Source organism: Taurulus bubalis (genome assembly GCF_910589615.1).
Source record: "Taurulus bubalis genome assembly, chromosome: 10".
Classification (NCBI taxonomy): domain Eukaryota; kingdom Metazoa; phylum Chordata; class Actinopteri; order Perciformes; family Cottidae; genus Taurulus; species Taurulus bubalis.
Window position 1 is genome coordinate 9,975,157 of NC_136598.1, and position 17,456 is coordinate 9,992,612.

Genomic DNA, 17,456 nt, shown 5'->3' on the forward strand with positions numbered 1-17,456 from the left:
TTGCATTCTGGGTAGAGTTCGCCCACAAAAAAAACAGGAAGAGACAGACCGGAAGACACGCCACACAAACAGCTGTTCGCCGCCCAACTTCCCAGCATTCAATTTGGCCGTGTAATTTTGAACCATAAGTGAACCAAGTTACCCTGACAGCTAAGTAGCTAAACTGCGCTCCCGGTATTAAACTGTAAAAAATAAATGTTGCCGCCTGCTGTTCTTGCGGCTATGCATGGCTTGTTGACGGCGCTGGTCGCTGACGGCACCGCTGTCTAGTTGACCGACGGTTACGTGTAACCACCGGTATGACGGTATATGGAAAATTCATGCCGTATGGAAATCTGAAACCGGTATACGGTTTGAGCCGATATACCGCACAGCCCTACATCTTACTGCAATTTATTATTTCTAGATTTCCGGACATAGCATTAGTGAAAACAGAACTTGCTGCCATTGTCTAGTTGAATAACTTGTTTAGTGCAGTTTGATCATTTTTGTTGGTTTGTTTTGCCATTTAGAACCCCCGAAAGACACTGGTGGAGCAGAAGTCACAAAGTATGTTGTGGAGCTGTCTGAGGGCTTAAGCGGTAAGTTGCAAGTGTTGATAATATAAATATTTAAATTGAAGGGAAAATTGTGTTTTTGGACATTGAAAACATTAGTTTATTTGACTAATTAAAAATATTTGTGTTTAGGCTTGTCATGGGAGCTGGTGTACTCGGGGCCAGCCATGGAGCACGTGTGTGAAGGCTTGAAGCCCGGCTGCTCTTACCAGACGCGAGTTTACTGCATGAGCGAGGGGGGGCAGAGCCCGGTGAGTCATTCAGCATCAGCACACGTGCACACACAGCCGCGTACACAGCCTTGTGTTTTGCCACAGAGAGTCTAAGACTTCGTTGATCAGGTACAATCGTATTTGCTTGCAGACATCATGCACATCACTTCACCTGTTGTTTTTTTTGGTGCCAAGATTATTCTCAAAATTTAGAATCTGTGACACAGATTTGCTTAACGCATTTTGTCTAACTTAATTTAGGATTATTCCATATACACAAACAATATGTAAACAGACACTTTCCTCTTATTAGCTACTGCAGTTCACAACAATGTAGCTGCACAGTGTAGTATGCAGTGCCAGGGTAGGCAGCCATGAATCTCACCGCATCCCTTGTTTGATCGGTTACATTTTACATGAATCCTTCTAGATAGGCACTCTATTTATGGGGAGGTTTAATAGGAAATAGTCATTCAGCCAGTGTCATATGTTGGGAGAAACTATGCTTCCTGGTGTGTAAGAACAAGGCAAAGCCCACTAATCGATTAACCCTCCCTGCATGTGTCAGAGGATGTTTTTCTTAATTAGTTGAGTTCACAGACACTCTTCATTAATTTCTTCATCAGCTGTTAGTGTATGCATTTATTCATGATTGGGCTTGTGAAGAACCGTGACTCATGGTGGCGAGATCCTGTTTGTTGGTGCAGCACAATGTGACATAACACTCACATGTTTGCCTTTTGTCACAGTAAAGGTGTGTCTGAAAAATGAAGACCTATTTTTTTGCTCTCGCCAGACAATCTGTCTAACTTTATTCAGGGCTCTGCATGCCGGTGTTATTTAAACGATGCATTAGCATTTCTCTCCTTTCTTGTCGGTTGTGGCCTGGATCAGTCTGATAAACCGCTGAAAATGACAGTTTGTACCCACTGTGTTTGTGTTGTGTTAGCGAGAAAGGGAGGAGGGGATGAAATTGTAAAAAAATGTTTTGCACTGGGTCTTAATTGGTGCGTTCTCTTCCCTTGCAAGCTGTCTGAGACCCTGCAGGTCCAGACTCCCGCGGAGCCCCCAGGGCCCTGCCAGCCCCCTCGGCTGGTGGGTAAGCCCAAAGCCAGGGAGGTGCAACTGCGCTGGGGTGAGTCATTCTTCTCTAACTCAGATCTGTGTGGGATGCATTCTCGCTTCTGTTGATGTGTTTGTTTGTTGAGCAAACGACCTCAAAACCAGTGAGCTTTGATGATTTTGTGTGTGTGTGTGTGTGTAAGTGTGTAAGTGTGTGTGTAAGTGTGTGTGTGTGTAAGTGTGTTAGTGTTATTATTTCTTGGAAAACCCTTTTTTAAAGTGTATTGATTTTATAAATGCACAAATTTCCTAGGTCCCCCTCATGTAGACGGAGGCAGCCCCGTGTCCTGCTACAGTGTAGAAGTGAGTGGGCCGCAGTCTGAGGAGAGCAGGGAGGTTCACCAGGGTCCAGAGCTGGACTGCTCTGTGGGAGGCTTAATGCCTGGCAAAACCTACAGCTTCCGGCTCAAGGCAGCGAACAAGGCTGGGGTGAGAAACTGTCAACACTGATCTATCAATAACGTGGGAATTGTTTTTCTCCTGCTACTTGCTTTAAAGTCAGATTTAGTGAGATTGGGTTATGTATTAAATCGTTTTTGTTTTTCTGTGTGGATAGTTTGGACCTCTATCGGAGCGCTTTGAGGTCACAACCGGCCCCGGGGCCCCTGAGCAGTGCAAAGCTCCCTCCACCACATGCAAATCCCCCAGCTGTGTTGTTGTGAGCTGGGAGGTAAGACTAGCTCCACTTCTATTCCCCCACTGACAAACATGAATTATGATAACTCATGCATCATTCTGAGGATGTTTATTGGAAAAGTCGCACATAGCTGCATTATGAGTAAACTGTGTCATCAAGTTAAGTGCTGGTCGGCATTCTCATTGGTGTTTGTCTTCCAGGCCCCTCCTTGCAACGGAGCTCCGGTGACAGAGTTTCGTCTGGAGTGGGGAGCTGCTGAGGGCAGCATGCAGGTGTGTTACAGTGGACCAGGGCTCAGCCATGAGATGAAGGGGCTGCTGCCTGCAACCAATTACTTCTGCAGGATACAGGTGAGCACTAGTGAACCCAATTTGAGTGATGCCATTTTTGTCATAATTATTGTGAAGCTTTCAGGGGGCTTCCAATAAATTGAAGACTTGTTTAATTTCACAATGATTAGATTAGTACAAGTTATCTTGACTAGAGTTTGCTGGATAAGCATAGAAAATATCCGTAAAACAACAAAACATTTTCCATGTGGGTCTATGAGAATAAATCTGACCTGAATCGTGTGGTGAATCGTAAATAGCCAGGTCAATATAAATCATTGTGGCTTAGTGGGTAAAGCGTGCTCCTAAAACTGGATTAGGGGTCCAATCCCACTATGGCTTTCTCCAGATTTTCAGGTTTTGGAGATTCCTTCCTTTAGCTTTTAGTTGATTGGCAGTGATTTGGAGAACATTTGTGAACTTTTTGAACTGTTCTTCTCACATCAGAGAAAAGGGATGAGTCAGTTTGAATATATTAAGCAACTGCGTAGCAGAGGATGATGATACATTTTTGGGATCAGCTGTATTGGTTGACAGAGGTTTGATTCAGTGTGTTCCTGCCTGTTATGATTGGCTAACTAATGCTTGTTAAGAGCTAAATTACCACGGTTTACAATCTCACATTACAGTTAGTTCATTTCTTACCTTATCATGATGATCGTTCTGATATAGCGGTGAGTTAGACCATGTCTGTATTCTGCTGTTGCACTGAATGCATTTTTTAGACTGTGACCAATTGAGCCAGCATTTGTGTGAAAGAAGGGACAGATTCTGGTCTTAAAACATTGGCTTTGTCTCTTGGGTCTGATTCGGGATGAAATTTCAGACCGTGCTGTACTCTTGCAGCCGCTTTTGTGGTCCAAAAAAGGAAGACTGTGGAGACACTGGTTGCTTATGGGTTATCACACTTCCAGTGTGTTTATTTCCCTCACCGCCGCTATTGGTCCAGAGTACAGACAGTACTTGTACCCAGACACCCCTAAATATCACACTCTGGTCAAGCTATATAACCAGACTTCCATCATAATAGTTGATTTTAAAAACATAAGCCGTATGGTCCTAGTTTTTCAAATATGTCTCTTTCTTTTTTCTTTCACTTTATGGTTTGGCTAGAGAATAAAAACATTATACTTATTGGTACCCATAGCAGTTATGTTTACATTGTAATGCCACCTTGTGCTCAAACATGGGCATTACACGTTTCCTTTCACGTCCCAAGTGAGACTTGGCGTTGGCTTAATTAGCTGTCTCTCTTGTCTTGCGGTTGTACAGGCTGTGAATGTGGCGGGCGTGGGGCCCTTCAGCGAGGCAGTGTTGTGCCAGACGCCCTGCTCCGTGCCTGCAGCCGTCAGCAACATCTACGCGATGAAGGAGTCCGCACTGCGAAGGTACGAGACTCCAGCAGACGAAGACGAGGAAGATGAGGATGGCGGTTCCCGGCCGCCGCCTCTCTACTCACCGTCCACCTGCCTGGGCATTAGCTGGGACCCCCCATGTGACCACGGCTCTGAGATCACTTCCTACCTGATTGACCTCGGTGAGCGCCAGCCCATCGTTGTTGATCCCGTCACCAAACACATCATCCAGCATCTGCAGCCCGACACCAGCTACAGGTCAGTACTTCCTCATCAAACTCTAAACGCTTCCAAAATGCTGCTTTACGCTTGTACTACACAACTTTGCACCTTTTCAGATGTCAACCAGAGCTAACAGTTTTCAAACTGTTGGATCTCAGTGTTTACAAGTCATTGAATGTGATACAAATTGATTGCACACACACCACTGTGTTGCTGTAAATGCTGGTTATTCTAGCAAAGGGCTGATGGCTGTTTAGAAAACATGAAGGACGACCCTGCTCACCACTGAGTCGCAGTGTTAAATTTAATGAAATTTCCGCTGTAAATTAATGTTTTAAGAAAGTCATCCACGCGGGTGTATTTAATAATGGTTTGATTATATGAGGTTTATTTTTTAAGCAGAGGTGTGGCAGTTAAGTAGTGCAGTATGGAGGCTGTACAGTGGAAGCTGGACATTGCCATGCTTTTCATTGTTTTGGCTCAACATATTGGACTTGCAATTAAACAAAGACTGCGATTGAATTAAAGCTCTGACTTTAAGCGTTTTATGCAGGATGAGAGAATTCAGAACCCGATAAAGAGACAAAACGGCATAAAATGTGTGCTGAACATCAATATCTGCCAGTGAAATAAAATACTGTTTATGCCACTTTGACAGTCAATGCAGTGTTTCTGCTCAGGTCCTTTATGTCCTTCCAGCTCTCTGATGATCTCTTGTCTGCTTCTTCCACAGGATCCGAATCCAAGCCCTGAACAGCCTGGGAGCAGGCCCCTTTAGTCACACCTTTAAGCTGAAGACGAAGCCCCTTCCCCCACAGCCACCGCGCCTGGAGTGCACCGCCTTCAGCCACCAGACCCTCAGGCTCAAGTGGGGCGATGGCCCAGCCAAAGCCACCACCTCAGACGCCCTCCAGTATCAGCTGCAGATGGGGGACAAGAGTGGCAGGTCAGTGGCCCATTAGTCTGACCAGAGGAAGTGACCTGACAAGCGATAAGCCGATAAGAGAGGAGACCGGTGTTTGAGCAAAAGCTTCAGACGACTGTACCGAGAAGGGCGGGGTACATAGAAAGTAATGCTCCCGACAGAGTGTCGTTACAGGGAGATGGAAACTGATGATGTGCGTTATCCCACTGTATATTTCTTGAAAGTCACTCGTCCTGCTTTTTGTCATGTTTTGCTCATTTCTCTCTCTCTCTCTCTCTCTCTCTCTCTCTCTCTCTCTCTCTCTCTCTCTCTCTCTCTCTCTCTCTCTCTCTCTCTCTCTCTCTCTCTCTGCAGATTTATATCCTTGTATAAAGGACCATGCCACACACACAAAGTCCAGAGGCTTAATGAGTCTACCTCTTACATGTTCCGCATCCAGGCCTTTAATGAGGCGGGCGAAGGGCCCTTCTCCAATGTTTACACATTCACCACCCCACGCTCTCCTCCAGCCCCTGTGAAAGGTACAGTGGCAGTCCTTTCTCCTTATCTCTCCCAATGTATCTATTTATATCTTGCTATAGCTCTTTCTCTCCCCGATGTAGATCAGCTCTTATTATCTTTACAAACACGTACTGCTGACATACAGACAGCCAGCGTGCTCAGATTTTAACCTTAGTTGACCCAAGTTTGACTTGCATTTGATTAAGACCCGGCAGCTCGAGATTCACTTGTCGGCTGTCATCACGAGTCGGCTTGTTCGGCACTGTGCTCTGGTCTCCACCAGCCTTTGCAAAGCCTCCTTTGATCCTACACATTGAAGTCGGTAATGAGGACGTGGGTTTTATTCTCAAAGCGGCACCTCTTTTTATTCAAGTAGTCATATGGCAGTTTGTCGGCTTTACTCAACAATGTTTGTCTCCCCACACAGTGAAGTGGACTCTCAACCTTAACTGTTTGAATTTGGACTAACAGTTTCGACATCATGACAAAAATGATTCAAATTCTCCTGGCTACGGTGTTTTGTAATGATTACCACACCAGGGCACTTAACTAGTTCAAAACAACCACTTACTGCTGTTGTTTTTGCTTCAAATGCCACCTACCTAAAGAAGAGCATGGCTCATAGTTATTATGACAGTCTGCTGACAGGGGAAATAATTCACTCTTTATTCATCAGCTGAGCCAGTGCACATACCAAAGTGAGTTCTCTTAAAGCAAAAGGTTTCTGTAGCAGTTGCACTTTGAGAAATCTGATTCAAACAAAATGTTTACAGCAAGTTTGGTGTTTATTTTCTCTGCTATTTAGATTTTTTTGATATTAAGAAAATTCAAAGCAACAACCGGCTTTAGCGAATGTGTTTTTTTTTTCTTCTGAATTATAACCCTGAGGTTTTTTACCAAATGGGGGTGTGGCTATTTTTTCCTAAAGCTGTCTTTCACACATGGCAGTGGCAGTAATGTGGCACCACCCTTCACACAGCATGGACCACTGATACAATTTCAAACTTTACAAGAGCTGTTGTTGGCAGATGTTGGTGTCATTTATGGTGTTGGACAGTAACTCATATTCCTCCTCATTAAGAATCCTTTCTTGATCAGATTGACCGATCTCTTTTGATGTTGAGATGCAGATCTCTCCCATCTTCAGCAGTACTTATTTTTTACATCTGCGCTCTCTTCCTCCAACCTCCAGTCCCTAAAGTGGAGCGTCTGGACGACAATTCCTGCGAAGTCACATGGGAGGCTCTGTCGTCCATGAAGGGGGACCCGATCCTTTACACCTTGCAGTGCATGATGGGAAACTCTGAGTTTAAACAGGTACTGATGTTGTCGTGGGAAGGTTTGGTTCTCCCTCTTTGTGTTTTATGTCCTTACCGGCTGACCTAACGTTCATCACAATGGCCTTTTATGCAGATCAGGATACAGACGGATGCAGGGCCTTAATGTCTTCACCGTGGCTTTGCGACGGTCTGCATTAGTCACCGCTGGCTTTAAATTGCCCATTATGTAAAGGTCATTGATCCATGAGGTGTCCCAGGTGTCTAGCCCCTGCCAGCACATTCATCCTTTTCATTGGCCTCCAGCCATGTTAACCTGGAATAATGGCCACTGCAGGTTTATGCTAATCCCACCACATCATGGCAATTGAATCAGGGAGTTTAAATATGTGGCTGCCATCCTGCATGACTTTGTTTTCCATCCTTATTGTCAGTCCCAGTGGCCTGGACTCTGAAAGCCATGTATGAGAAAGGGGAATTATTCATTTGCTTCCTGATAGGAGTTTTATTGAGGCTCTTCAGTCTTTGCACCAACCTGGCTAGTGTATTTTAGCTGATGTATAAAGGAATTCTGTTTACTTCTGATAATTTGAAAAAATATTTAAAAAATGTATTACATTCCCAATTCATAACCAATATGAAGTATGAATTTGTTTAATCAAATGTTTGGCTTGCTGTGACAATTTAAAAGCAACCAAACAGATACACACGGTAGTCTCAAAACGTGTGTATCAAACGGGTGTGTCAGCTGTGAGTAAACGGCAGATGGCTTCCCCCGACATTCACGGCGACAAACAACATAAATCTAAAATATATCAGAAAATATTCTACGTGAGGGATGGAGAACAGTTTTTTTTCCCTATTATGCTTGACACTTGAAAGAGCTGCAGGGCAGTTCCATCCAATAAGCAGAAGCACTAATATGGAAATTATCAGCTATATAGTATATATACAATATAGCTATATAGTCAGCTATATTGTCGAGTACAAGTTTAAATTAACAAACCAACTTAATTTCTCAAAAAAGCGTCACCAGTTTCAGGATTCCTTAAAGCCGCTTGACAATAGCATTCCCTTTAGTGACATATTACCATTAACATTATGACTGAAGATCATAATCTTTTATCTTTGTTTTAAATCACACTTCTTCTGCTCTTCCCTCCCGGTCGCAGGCCTACAAAGGCTCTGCCACATCTTTCCACGTCCAGAACCTGCAGCCCAACAGCGACTACCGTTTCAGGGTGTGTGCTATCCGGCAGTCCCAGGACGCCCCTGAGCTGAGCGGGCCCTACAGCCCCACAGTGACCCTCTCTCCCCAGCGGAACGACACGGCGGTGGGCGCCGGTGCGGCCGCCTCGGGCTCCAGGGCGAGCACGGAGTCCAACCGAGCCAGACGGAGCTTGACAGACGAGCAGTGCGCTTTCCTCCTCCTCATGGTTTTCGCTGTCATCGCCATCCTCATCGCTTTTGTCATCCAGTACTTTGTCATTAAATAAGCAGTTTGCACCACCCAGCTGCAGGGTTATAGCTTTATTCTTTCCCTCTCTTTATGTTGTTTTGTATTCTCCGTTTTGTATCTCTTGTTTTTTTTGTTAACCCCTCCGCCCCTATGCTGTCGACAGAGTAATCCCGTTAGCGTCATTGGGGTGCAGAGGAAGGGAGGGCTGGTGAATAACCGCTCAATAGCAGTTGATCATTGAGCGTGTAACGTAACACCTTAGTTGGTACCTGTGACTCCTTGTAACCCAGTCCCAACTTTGGTATCTCTTGTTCGGTTTCATCATGATCAGCTTCCCGCGCAAAAAGAAAGGGCAGGGATTTGGTTAATTTCGTGGAGAAGGTAGGGGAGGGGCGCTTCGACTTATGTACTTGTTGATTACAGTATATATAGATATATATATGTGTATAGAAATAGTCATTATTTATATTTCAATTTATGTATCCAGTATGAAACAGGTTTTGATAGATGTGTTCCAAAAATAGTATGTAGGTGAGTCTGTAGCCTATGTGCTATTTTATCCTGGGACCTGGTGGGCCAGTGTTTGCACAGAAGGGGGTGGTGTCCAGTTGTGTGTCCAGATGTGTATACTGTATGTCGTGAGTGCCACAGAGGTACACGGCTGGGAGGGTTTCAGGGCTAGATCAGAACCCTTAAAACCCCGGCTGGAGTTTAAGGATTCTGATGCGAAGGAGAAACAGGAATGAGAATCTTGTTCACACTATAGAGCATTCATTTAGCACTTTCCAACCTTTTTGATGTTCAGAATGTTTAAGGATGCAAAAATGACTGGAGAAATGTTAGTATATTTTTGTACAGTGACGACACAAGGACCTGTAAGTTTGAGGAAAAAAAAACTCAGTATAAAGTTAGAAAACAAACAAAAACCAAACTAACAGCGAATTCTAATTATTTTTACTATCATATAGTTATACTGCTGCTTTACTCCGAAATATTGTTGTTCAGCACAAAAAAATGTATGCTTACCTTTATGTTTTGTTTCATTTTGTTTTTCCCCAGTAATTGATTTTGCACCTTAGTGAAAGAAAACCTTGACTGACTGCGTCTTGGTCTTGTGATGCATTTTATAGAACACACTTTGAGATTGTGCAACCCTACTTGTGTTTTGGGTGTTTTTAAAAGTTGTAGTACCACATAATGTGTCACTGAAACAGCTGATCTTCTCAGCAAAAAAAAAAAAAGAGGCTTAAAAAAAAAGTATGTACCAGTTGTTTCAGAGGCCTTAATTGGAGAGGAAAAAAATCTCGGGAGAATTTTCTTAATTTCTCTTAAGTTTTGATGTTGGTTTGTTCTTCTTTTAGTGTACACTTTCAATGTGTTTTATTTACTTTTATTTGTGCAACATTTTTTTGGGATGTTAGAAAACATACGTAATTGGGAGAGAAATGGAAAGTAGTTTTATGTATTATTTGTGATTTTCTTTTGATTTCTTTCGTCAGGTCATACATGTGTGAAGTATATTTTTTTATAATATTGAAGTAATATAAGTTAATACTCTCCAGAGAAAATAATACATCCTGAGTACTCATGAATCATGGAACGCAAATGGCAAATACAAAATGTGTTATATCATGTACTTCCTGTGAATCTAAATTTGCCTTTTCTCTGTGTTAAGTATTCGTAACAGATTTCTGACGCTGAGTCTTCAGTGGTAATCTGGCTGTAGGGTCTAGTGTTGTCTGGTTTTGAGGCAGATAACTGCTGTTGCAACCGTAAAAATGAAATACAGGTACCTTGCAAAACGTCTTGGATAATTACATGATTTGGTCCTCCAGGCATTCTGCAAATGTCTTCTCCTTGTCATTTAAAGAAATCAAATTCCTATTTTTGATAGCGATTGCAACGTGTGCCATTTTAACACCTCTCCATCCTGGGCTTACTACCTTTGGTTGAGGAGATTAACAAAATGAGTAAAATATGCACAAAAATAGAGACCATTTTTATGTAATTTGAATGTTTGCAGTTACCTCATACACCGTACATTCCAAAATGAAAATTTGTTATACTATACATACTACCAGACATATCACTTTAAAATGTTCGTTATGGGAAAAATGTATAATCATAGATATGTATCTAAAGTGTATCTGTATAGTCATGATATCTACAAAGGATCCATGCACAATAAAAGATTTATAATTCTTAATCGTGTTTAAGGTTCTGGCATATGTTTGTTTTTGGATTGCTCATCAAATATAACGTAGCCATGAAAATACTTGTTTTTGATTGGCCGTCAGGTCAAACGTATTCATGATGAACAATTCATCTGTCTATGTCGATATCGATTAACAGAAGATGAATCGTCAGATATTCTTATGATCCATGAACTGTTAAAGAAATGTATCAAGCAGAACCGCTAAACATTCACTGGTTCCAGCTGTTGAAACGTGAAGATGTGTTTCTTTTCTCTGCTTTTCATGATTGTAAATGGCATAGTTATTTAATCTGGACCGTTGGTTGGACACAACATTTGAAAATTGACATTTTTCTGAAATCTTTGATTCATAGGCTTTACGTTATTTTTTTTAAATTGCAGATTATTTGACGATAAGTGTTACTTGCACCCTTTAATTGATAACAGTACTGCTCAGCTGCTGCTTGCTATGGCACGCTAGTCTGCAGACGCACTGAACAAGACGTGGCCGCATCATCTTAGGTGGTTGGTGGTATAAGTACAATAATGCTCTTGGATGATACCCCGCACCATGGTGGGCTTCTGCCTTGTCCCTTAGTATTCATGTGCAGCATAATTGAATACCTCACATCTAACCAAGGAACAGAGCTGTTAATCTCTTGACTATATTTCCTTTAAGAAAGGGACATTAAAACAAAAACCTTTACGAATCTGATAAACTCTGCATTACATACCGATTGTGCCAGCACATAGTATTCAGACTTCAAATAGAGAAAAGGAAGGACCCTGTCGGATGCTTTCATTGTATAAAGATCATCTACATTGCTGGATTACCGCCATTGTATTTCCTCAGATGATGATACAAACAGGTGGTTGCAACGACGTCCCTCTAACGGCAATGGAAAAAGCTCCCTTCCATTTCTTTACTCGCCTCCTTTTCTTCTGTGTCTCAAGACGAGAACATTTGTGTCCAAAGCATTCAGAGGAATATGATCAACTACCAATGGAACATCAATACTATACAACAATGTTTGTCTGGTCTCAATCTTGCTGGGACTTCAGAGGTCAACGCTGCTGCTGCTGCTGCTGCTGCTGCTCACAGCTTTGAGTCTATGTGACAAACCCTGTTAAAGGGAAGCTTCTGGAAGAGGAGGGAAAGGTTCCTGTTCACTGCACAAGTACACCTATACAGTAAGTTGTGTGAACAGGAGAGCAACGATTAACTAGAAATATCCGCAAGAAAATGTTGATGGTGTGGCTACTACTGCTGTAAGACGTTGCAATATATGTACGCCAATAATAATAATACATTTTATTTGTATAGCGCTTTAAAAGGTAAAGCACTTTACACGGTAAAGACAAACAATAAAAGCAACAAGAAAGAGGACAGTAGTACCAGCAGTAAGATGTGTTATTGAGGTTATTATTTGTATATAGTATGAGTGAAAAAAAAACGTATGTATGCATGTATATATGTATTTATGTACATATAGATTTGTGTGTGTATATATATATATATATTAGTGTATGTATATATCTGTATTTATGTATAAGAAAAACTAAAGAGACGCTTCCTTTATACATTTTCATTTTATAAATAATTTTATAACAGTTTGGGAATTACTGTCCGTAGCCCAATTTAGATACTGGAGTAAATAATATGCAGTAAAAAGTCCAAAAGAATATTTGCAACACAATCATTTATTGTTATTTTAGTTATTTTAGTTTAATTTAATTTTACCACTTGGGGCCTTCCGATATAACTCGTCAAATGTAAGTCTGAAAAGGGAATATCACTCTTTGAGCAACCACAAAACCTCTTAGAAGCACCGTGACGAGTGCCAGGTTAAATAAAAAGACTTCCGACTTTATTGAAACAAACGTACACATATTAAAAGTGATTTTTAATTAAAACTTTAGCTAAATATAAATGGAAAAAAAAATGTTACCAGACTCATGATTTAAAATCACAAACCTATTTCTTAATATTCAAAGTTAGAGTTGATTTTAATTGTTACCAAGCGTCACTCAACTGATTTTTAACTTCGATTAACACTATAACTGTGTGTGTGTGTGTGTGTGTGTGTGTGTGTGTGTGTGTGTGTGTGTGTGTGTGTGTGTGTGTGTGTGTCTTCTCAAGGAAGATGGAACGTAGTAAAAGAAACAAAGGAAACTCAAAGTTTAGACATTTTATTCTCAATTCATTTAACAAGGTACTCAAGGCACTTTACATGGTCGAAACAACAGAAGCGACAACAACATAAACAAGAGAGATGACATAACAGTAAGAAACTAAACACAATATGTGGTCTCTGGTGCTGTAGTGGGAGAGGAGACGGGCAGCTGAGTTCTGGATGTATTGTAGTGTGTTGATGGTTTTAGTGGATGTGCCATACAGGATGCTGCTTGCAGTGGTCCAGTCAAGAGGTGATGAAGGCGTGGATGGTTGTTTCAGCGGCCGAAGAGGAGAGGTAGGGGCGTAGACGGGTGATGTCTTCAAGATGAAAGAAGGCGCTTTTTGTGATGTGCTTGATGTGCGTTCAAAGGTGTCGGACAGGACCAGGGTCCAGATGCAACCACGACACAATGGAAACCTGTGAGGGGAGAAAGCTCAAAGACTCCGGGGAAGAAGCAGAGTTAGTGATGTGCATTGATGGGACAGTAATTCATAAAAGAAGAGAGACAAGAGGAGAGAGGAGCTCAGTGTATCTTAAGATGTCCCCAGTAGTGTAGGCCTGTAGCAGCATGACTAGTGACATGCTGCTACAGGCAGTGACAGAAGTTGAGACGGTCACTGTTGCAGCTCAACACAGTTCACTCACTGACACTATTTGATCCACACTGGTTTCATTTATTTTAAAAATGATAATATTATGAACGCTGCTGTTCATTTCCTGCTCGTTACATTTCGTAACCAGACTTCTATGACTTTGTTGTTAAAAAATACCTGAGAATCCAACGCTGCAAGTTCAAACCAGAGTTTGACCTTTGACCTTTAAAGTCTCACTAATATCTCTCACCATGGCTTTGTTTGCAGCTTTTGAATTAGTGAGCCGTAGAGATGACTGATGAAATAGTGTCGACTTTCAGGTTATTTATGTTGGATATGAGCTGCTCTACACAATTCACTTACATTTAATTTACTTTTATTATCTTGTTAATTATGTATAAAAATAGATAAGAAATGGTCTTAAAAATGGTTATAAACTTAAATTCATACTTGAGCCCATTCAGACAGGATGTACTAAAGCCCGACTACCTGCAGTTATTCAGAGTCACTTTGCATTTTAAAAGTGTTTATACATAGATTCTGTTTACTGAGTTTCATCAACTTAGCTGTCAGTAAGACAACTGAACTGAAGTAATAGAAAAGGACGAGTGATTAACTCATCAGTCAACTCACACTATAAGGGAAATAAACATTTCTGGTGAATAATGCTATGCTTAAAACTATCCTTAAACCGCTCAGTGATGAACATTACATGTTTTTTTACTGTAGAATATAAGTGTTTATTACAGAACCAGCTCCTGCCCTTAACCTAAAATACCAGTTGGAACTTCTTTTATGACGTCACATTGACCATGTTATTGATCAGCTTCATTTTAGTTAAAATCACAACTAAACATACACCAGAACTTCTTCTCTATAGTCACCATCATGTCATGCACTTGTATTAATACTGTATATATTGAACCAGAGAGGCAGAAACATTTAGTTGATTTTACATTTATTTTATTTAATTTTGTGTATGAAGGGGAGACACCTGATCACAAGGAGAAACCCTTTCATAATTGATTAAAGTTGATCATTTAGAGTTTCCAATTAGCCTAAGGTGAATATTTTTGTTCTTTTTGTGGGAGGAAACCTGAGTACCAGGGGAAAACCCACACAGACACAGAGAGAATATGCAAACTCCACACAGACAGAAAGAGGAAATAATCTGAGTATGGAGCCAAATCCAGGCAAAGGTTTTGATCCTTTGAAAATAAATTTGAACCTGAAAGTTCAAGTTTTGGTCTTGATAAAAAGAAAGAATGAAAGAAATATAAGTGACAGGTTATTATTGTTGTTATGTATCCGGTCATTTTTCACAATAAAACATATTTAATTTCAATTTAATTTCAATTTTTCATTCATTCTTTCTGTGCGGCCCGGTGCCGGGCAGAATGAGCATACTTATAAACGCACTGTTACAACTCATTCATAGTGTCATATTGCTTTTTGGAGAGCAGAGTAGATGCAAAAATATACTTCTGTACACTATATTATGTTATTAAAATTGTTACTCCTGGATGGATCACAGCCAACACAATTATGTTATCAACACAACTCCTGGTCCTCGGTCACGGTGGCCACAGCACTTAAAAGAATACACTTCATAATTCTCCAAATTCACACCCTTTGCTTTTTTATTAACAACATGTACTTGTACTTTTACTTTCAATACTTAAGTACATTTTATATTAGAAAAATACTTTTGATACTTAAGTACAGAAAATATCAGATACTTTAAGACTTTTTACTCAGGTAGTATTTTAATAGGTATCTTTACTTTTACTCAAGTATGGCTTTTGGGTATTTTATACACCACTGGTGAAGGGAACATGAGAGCTTAAGACTGGGAGTGGATTGTCTACAAAACCATCTGTTAAACCCTGGCTTCCGAGGCAAAAACATGGCCAAATCACCAAAATAGTACAAGCAAACTGATTAGAGGCAGACTGGACTGTGGATTTAAAGAAATAACCCAGTCAAACTACTGAATTTGAAAAAAACATGACTCCGAACGGCAAAATATATGAATCGGGAGAATCATAAGACTTTTGTGAACGTTTAGGTGTCCTCAAATGTTTGTGTGGTTTAGAAATGAGAGATTAATGGCAGTTCAGAAAGTGCTCCTGTTTGTTTTATGTGAGAAAATGGTAGTCAGATTTAACATGGAGTCCAAAGGAGCAGTTGGTTGGACTTCATTTATCCTAATAAACTCCAGAGTTTTGTTAACGTTTCAAACTTTAAATCATTTTTCTACGTTAAAGTATGGCGAGTCACTATGGGCCCAAAGATGATTTTTCTTGCTCTCTTCACACCGAAACCCCATTTAAGTGAATGGAACAATTTCTCGCTGTTTCTTGCGCTTTTCAGGGAAACGGACGGGCGAATCTCTTAGAAAAGTAATTAATAAATACACATGTCACTTTAACATTACACTTTAACATACACCTACAGTATACTTGTTTACAGTACTGTTATCTGTTTGTCTCTGCACTTTATTTGATATTTGATATTCTATTGCAAATTGAATATGTTTCTATTGCACTGTGTTGATTGCTGATTGTTGTTGTTTGTCCAATGTATGCACCACCCACCAAGACAAATTCCTAATATGTTAAACATACCTGGCAAATAAATGGTTCTGATTCTGATTCTGAAAAGTCATAGAACACGATTCCTGATGCAGGCCACACGTTTTGATGTATTTTGACGCATGTGCTTGCAACGCACTTGCGGGAGGAGATACAGTCCAAAGCTTTGTGCAGGACTATGATTATTATTATTATTATTATTATTATTATTAACCCCGCAGGAGTACATGCAGTGTACACACTGAATGAGGATGAGAGTGGACTCCATCACCATTCTGTGTACAGCATTGGCTCTTGTTGAGAGAAGGCCTGGAAAGCTTATTTTTTTTAAAGGAAACTGCAAACTGCTTTCCCTGTCGTGTTGCTTTGGCAGGTGTAAACAATGACAGAGGAAGGATTCCTACTGCCCCTCTGAGGTCCGAGTGGTGCATTCGGCTGTGGATCAGCTCAGTGTACACACTCAAATACACCCCAATGTCAGTGTGACTCTTGCTACAACGGTTCATTTCGATTTAATGGATGCGTTGGCATTGAACCAACAGAGCACACCGCTGGCCCTCCCGCAGGTCTGCCAGGCATCGGTGACTAATGTTTCCTTGGACACAAAATAGGAAAACCTGTAGATCAGGAACTGAACAATAAACAACTCTCAATGTTCATGACTTTCAAGCTTAAAACACTCACTCCAAAATTTGGAATCAGACTGAAAACCTCAAAATTTGTGGATTAGTGGGATGTGAAGTCAAGAACACCGTGCACTGACTTGCTGCACATTGTTAAATTAAAGCTTGTATTCTAATTTTGAAAACTGGACTGCAAACTGTGACCAGGTGGAAGAACTCGCACAACTTTTGACCTTTTAAGTCCCTGGTTATAGCTCAAGGTACTGACCAAACTTCTTCGAATGGCATTCCTCTTCACCAGCATTGTGGAAGTTTATTATAACAAGCCTGATCGGTAACATGAGAGTGAGGAGGAGGAGGAGTAGAAGGAGGAGGAAGAGGAGGCGGAGGAGGAGGAGAGGAGCTGGTGGGTGTGTGGATTGATGGAGCCAAGCAGACGGACAGTTTGGGCTGGTGGTCAATTAACCAAACACCCAAATTGCTTTTCAGTGACAGCTTCCAGACAGCTCGGCAAACACCCGTGGATATCACTGATTTATGCATTAGTAAATAAAGTTGTATCCCTTTTAAATTTGTATTTATTTTATTTTTATGCTCAATCCAGATTAGTATGATCCTCAATCTGCATTTATTCTCCCAGAAGTGCGGTGGGGCGGGGGGTCCGTCAAATCATATTGCC

General features: G+C 41.1%; 1 protein-coding gene across 1 annotated transcript in view; it reads left to right on the plus strand.

The window, feature by feature from the left end:
* Positions 1–10,796, plus strand: part of fndc3a (fibronectin type III domain containing 3A) — a 41,964-nt gene extending 31,168 nt beyond the window's left edge. Inside the window, exons 16-26 of the mRNA XM_079225135.1 lie at positions 513–581; positions 690–808; positions 1,799–1,904; positions 2,145–2,320; positions 2,448–2,561; positions 2,729–2,878; positions 4,130–4,470; positions 5,168–5,380; positions 5,714–5,880; positions 7,053–7,177; positions 8,310–10,796. Of these exons, the coding sequence (XP_079081261.1) occupies positions 513–581; positions 690–808; positions 1,799–1,904; positions 2,145–2,320; positions 2,448–2,561; positions 2,729–2,878; positions 4,130–4,470; positions 5,168–5,380; positions 5,714–5,880; positions 7,053–7,177; positions 8,310–8,633 (1,904 nt within the window). The 3' untranslated portion in view covers positions 8,634–10,796. The remainder of the gene's footprint in view (positions 1–512; positions 582–689; positions 809–1,798; positions 1,905–2,144; positions 2,321–2,447; positions 2,562–2,728; positions 2,879–4,129; positions 4,471–5,167; positions 5,381–5,713; positions 5,881–7,052; positions 7,178–8,309) is intronic.
* Positions 10,797–17,456: the final 6,660 nt, after the last annotated feature.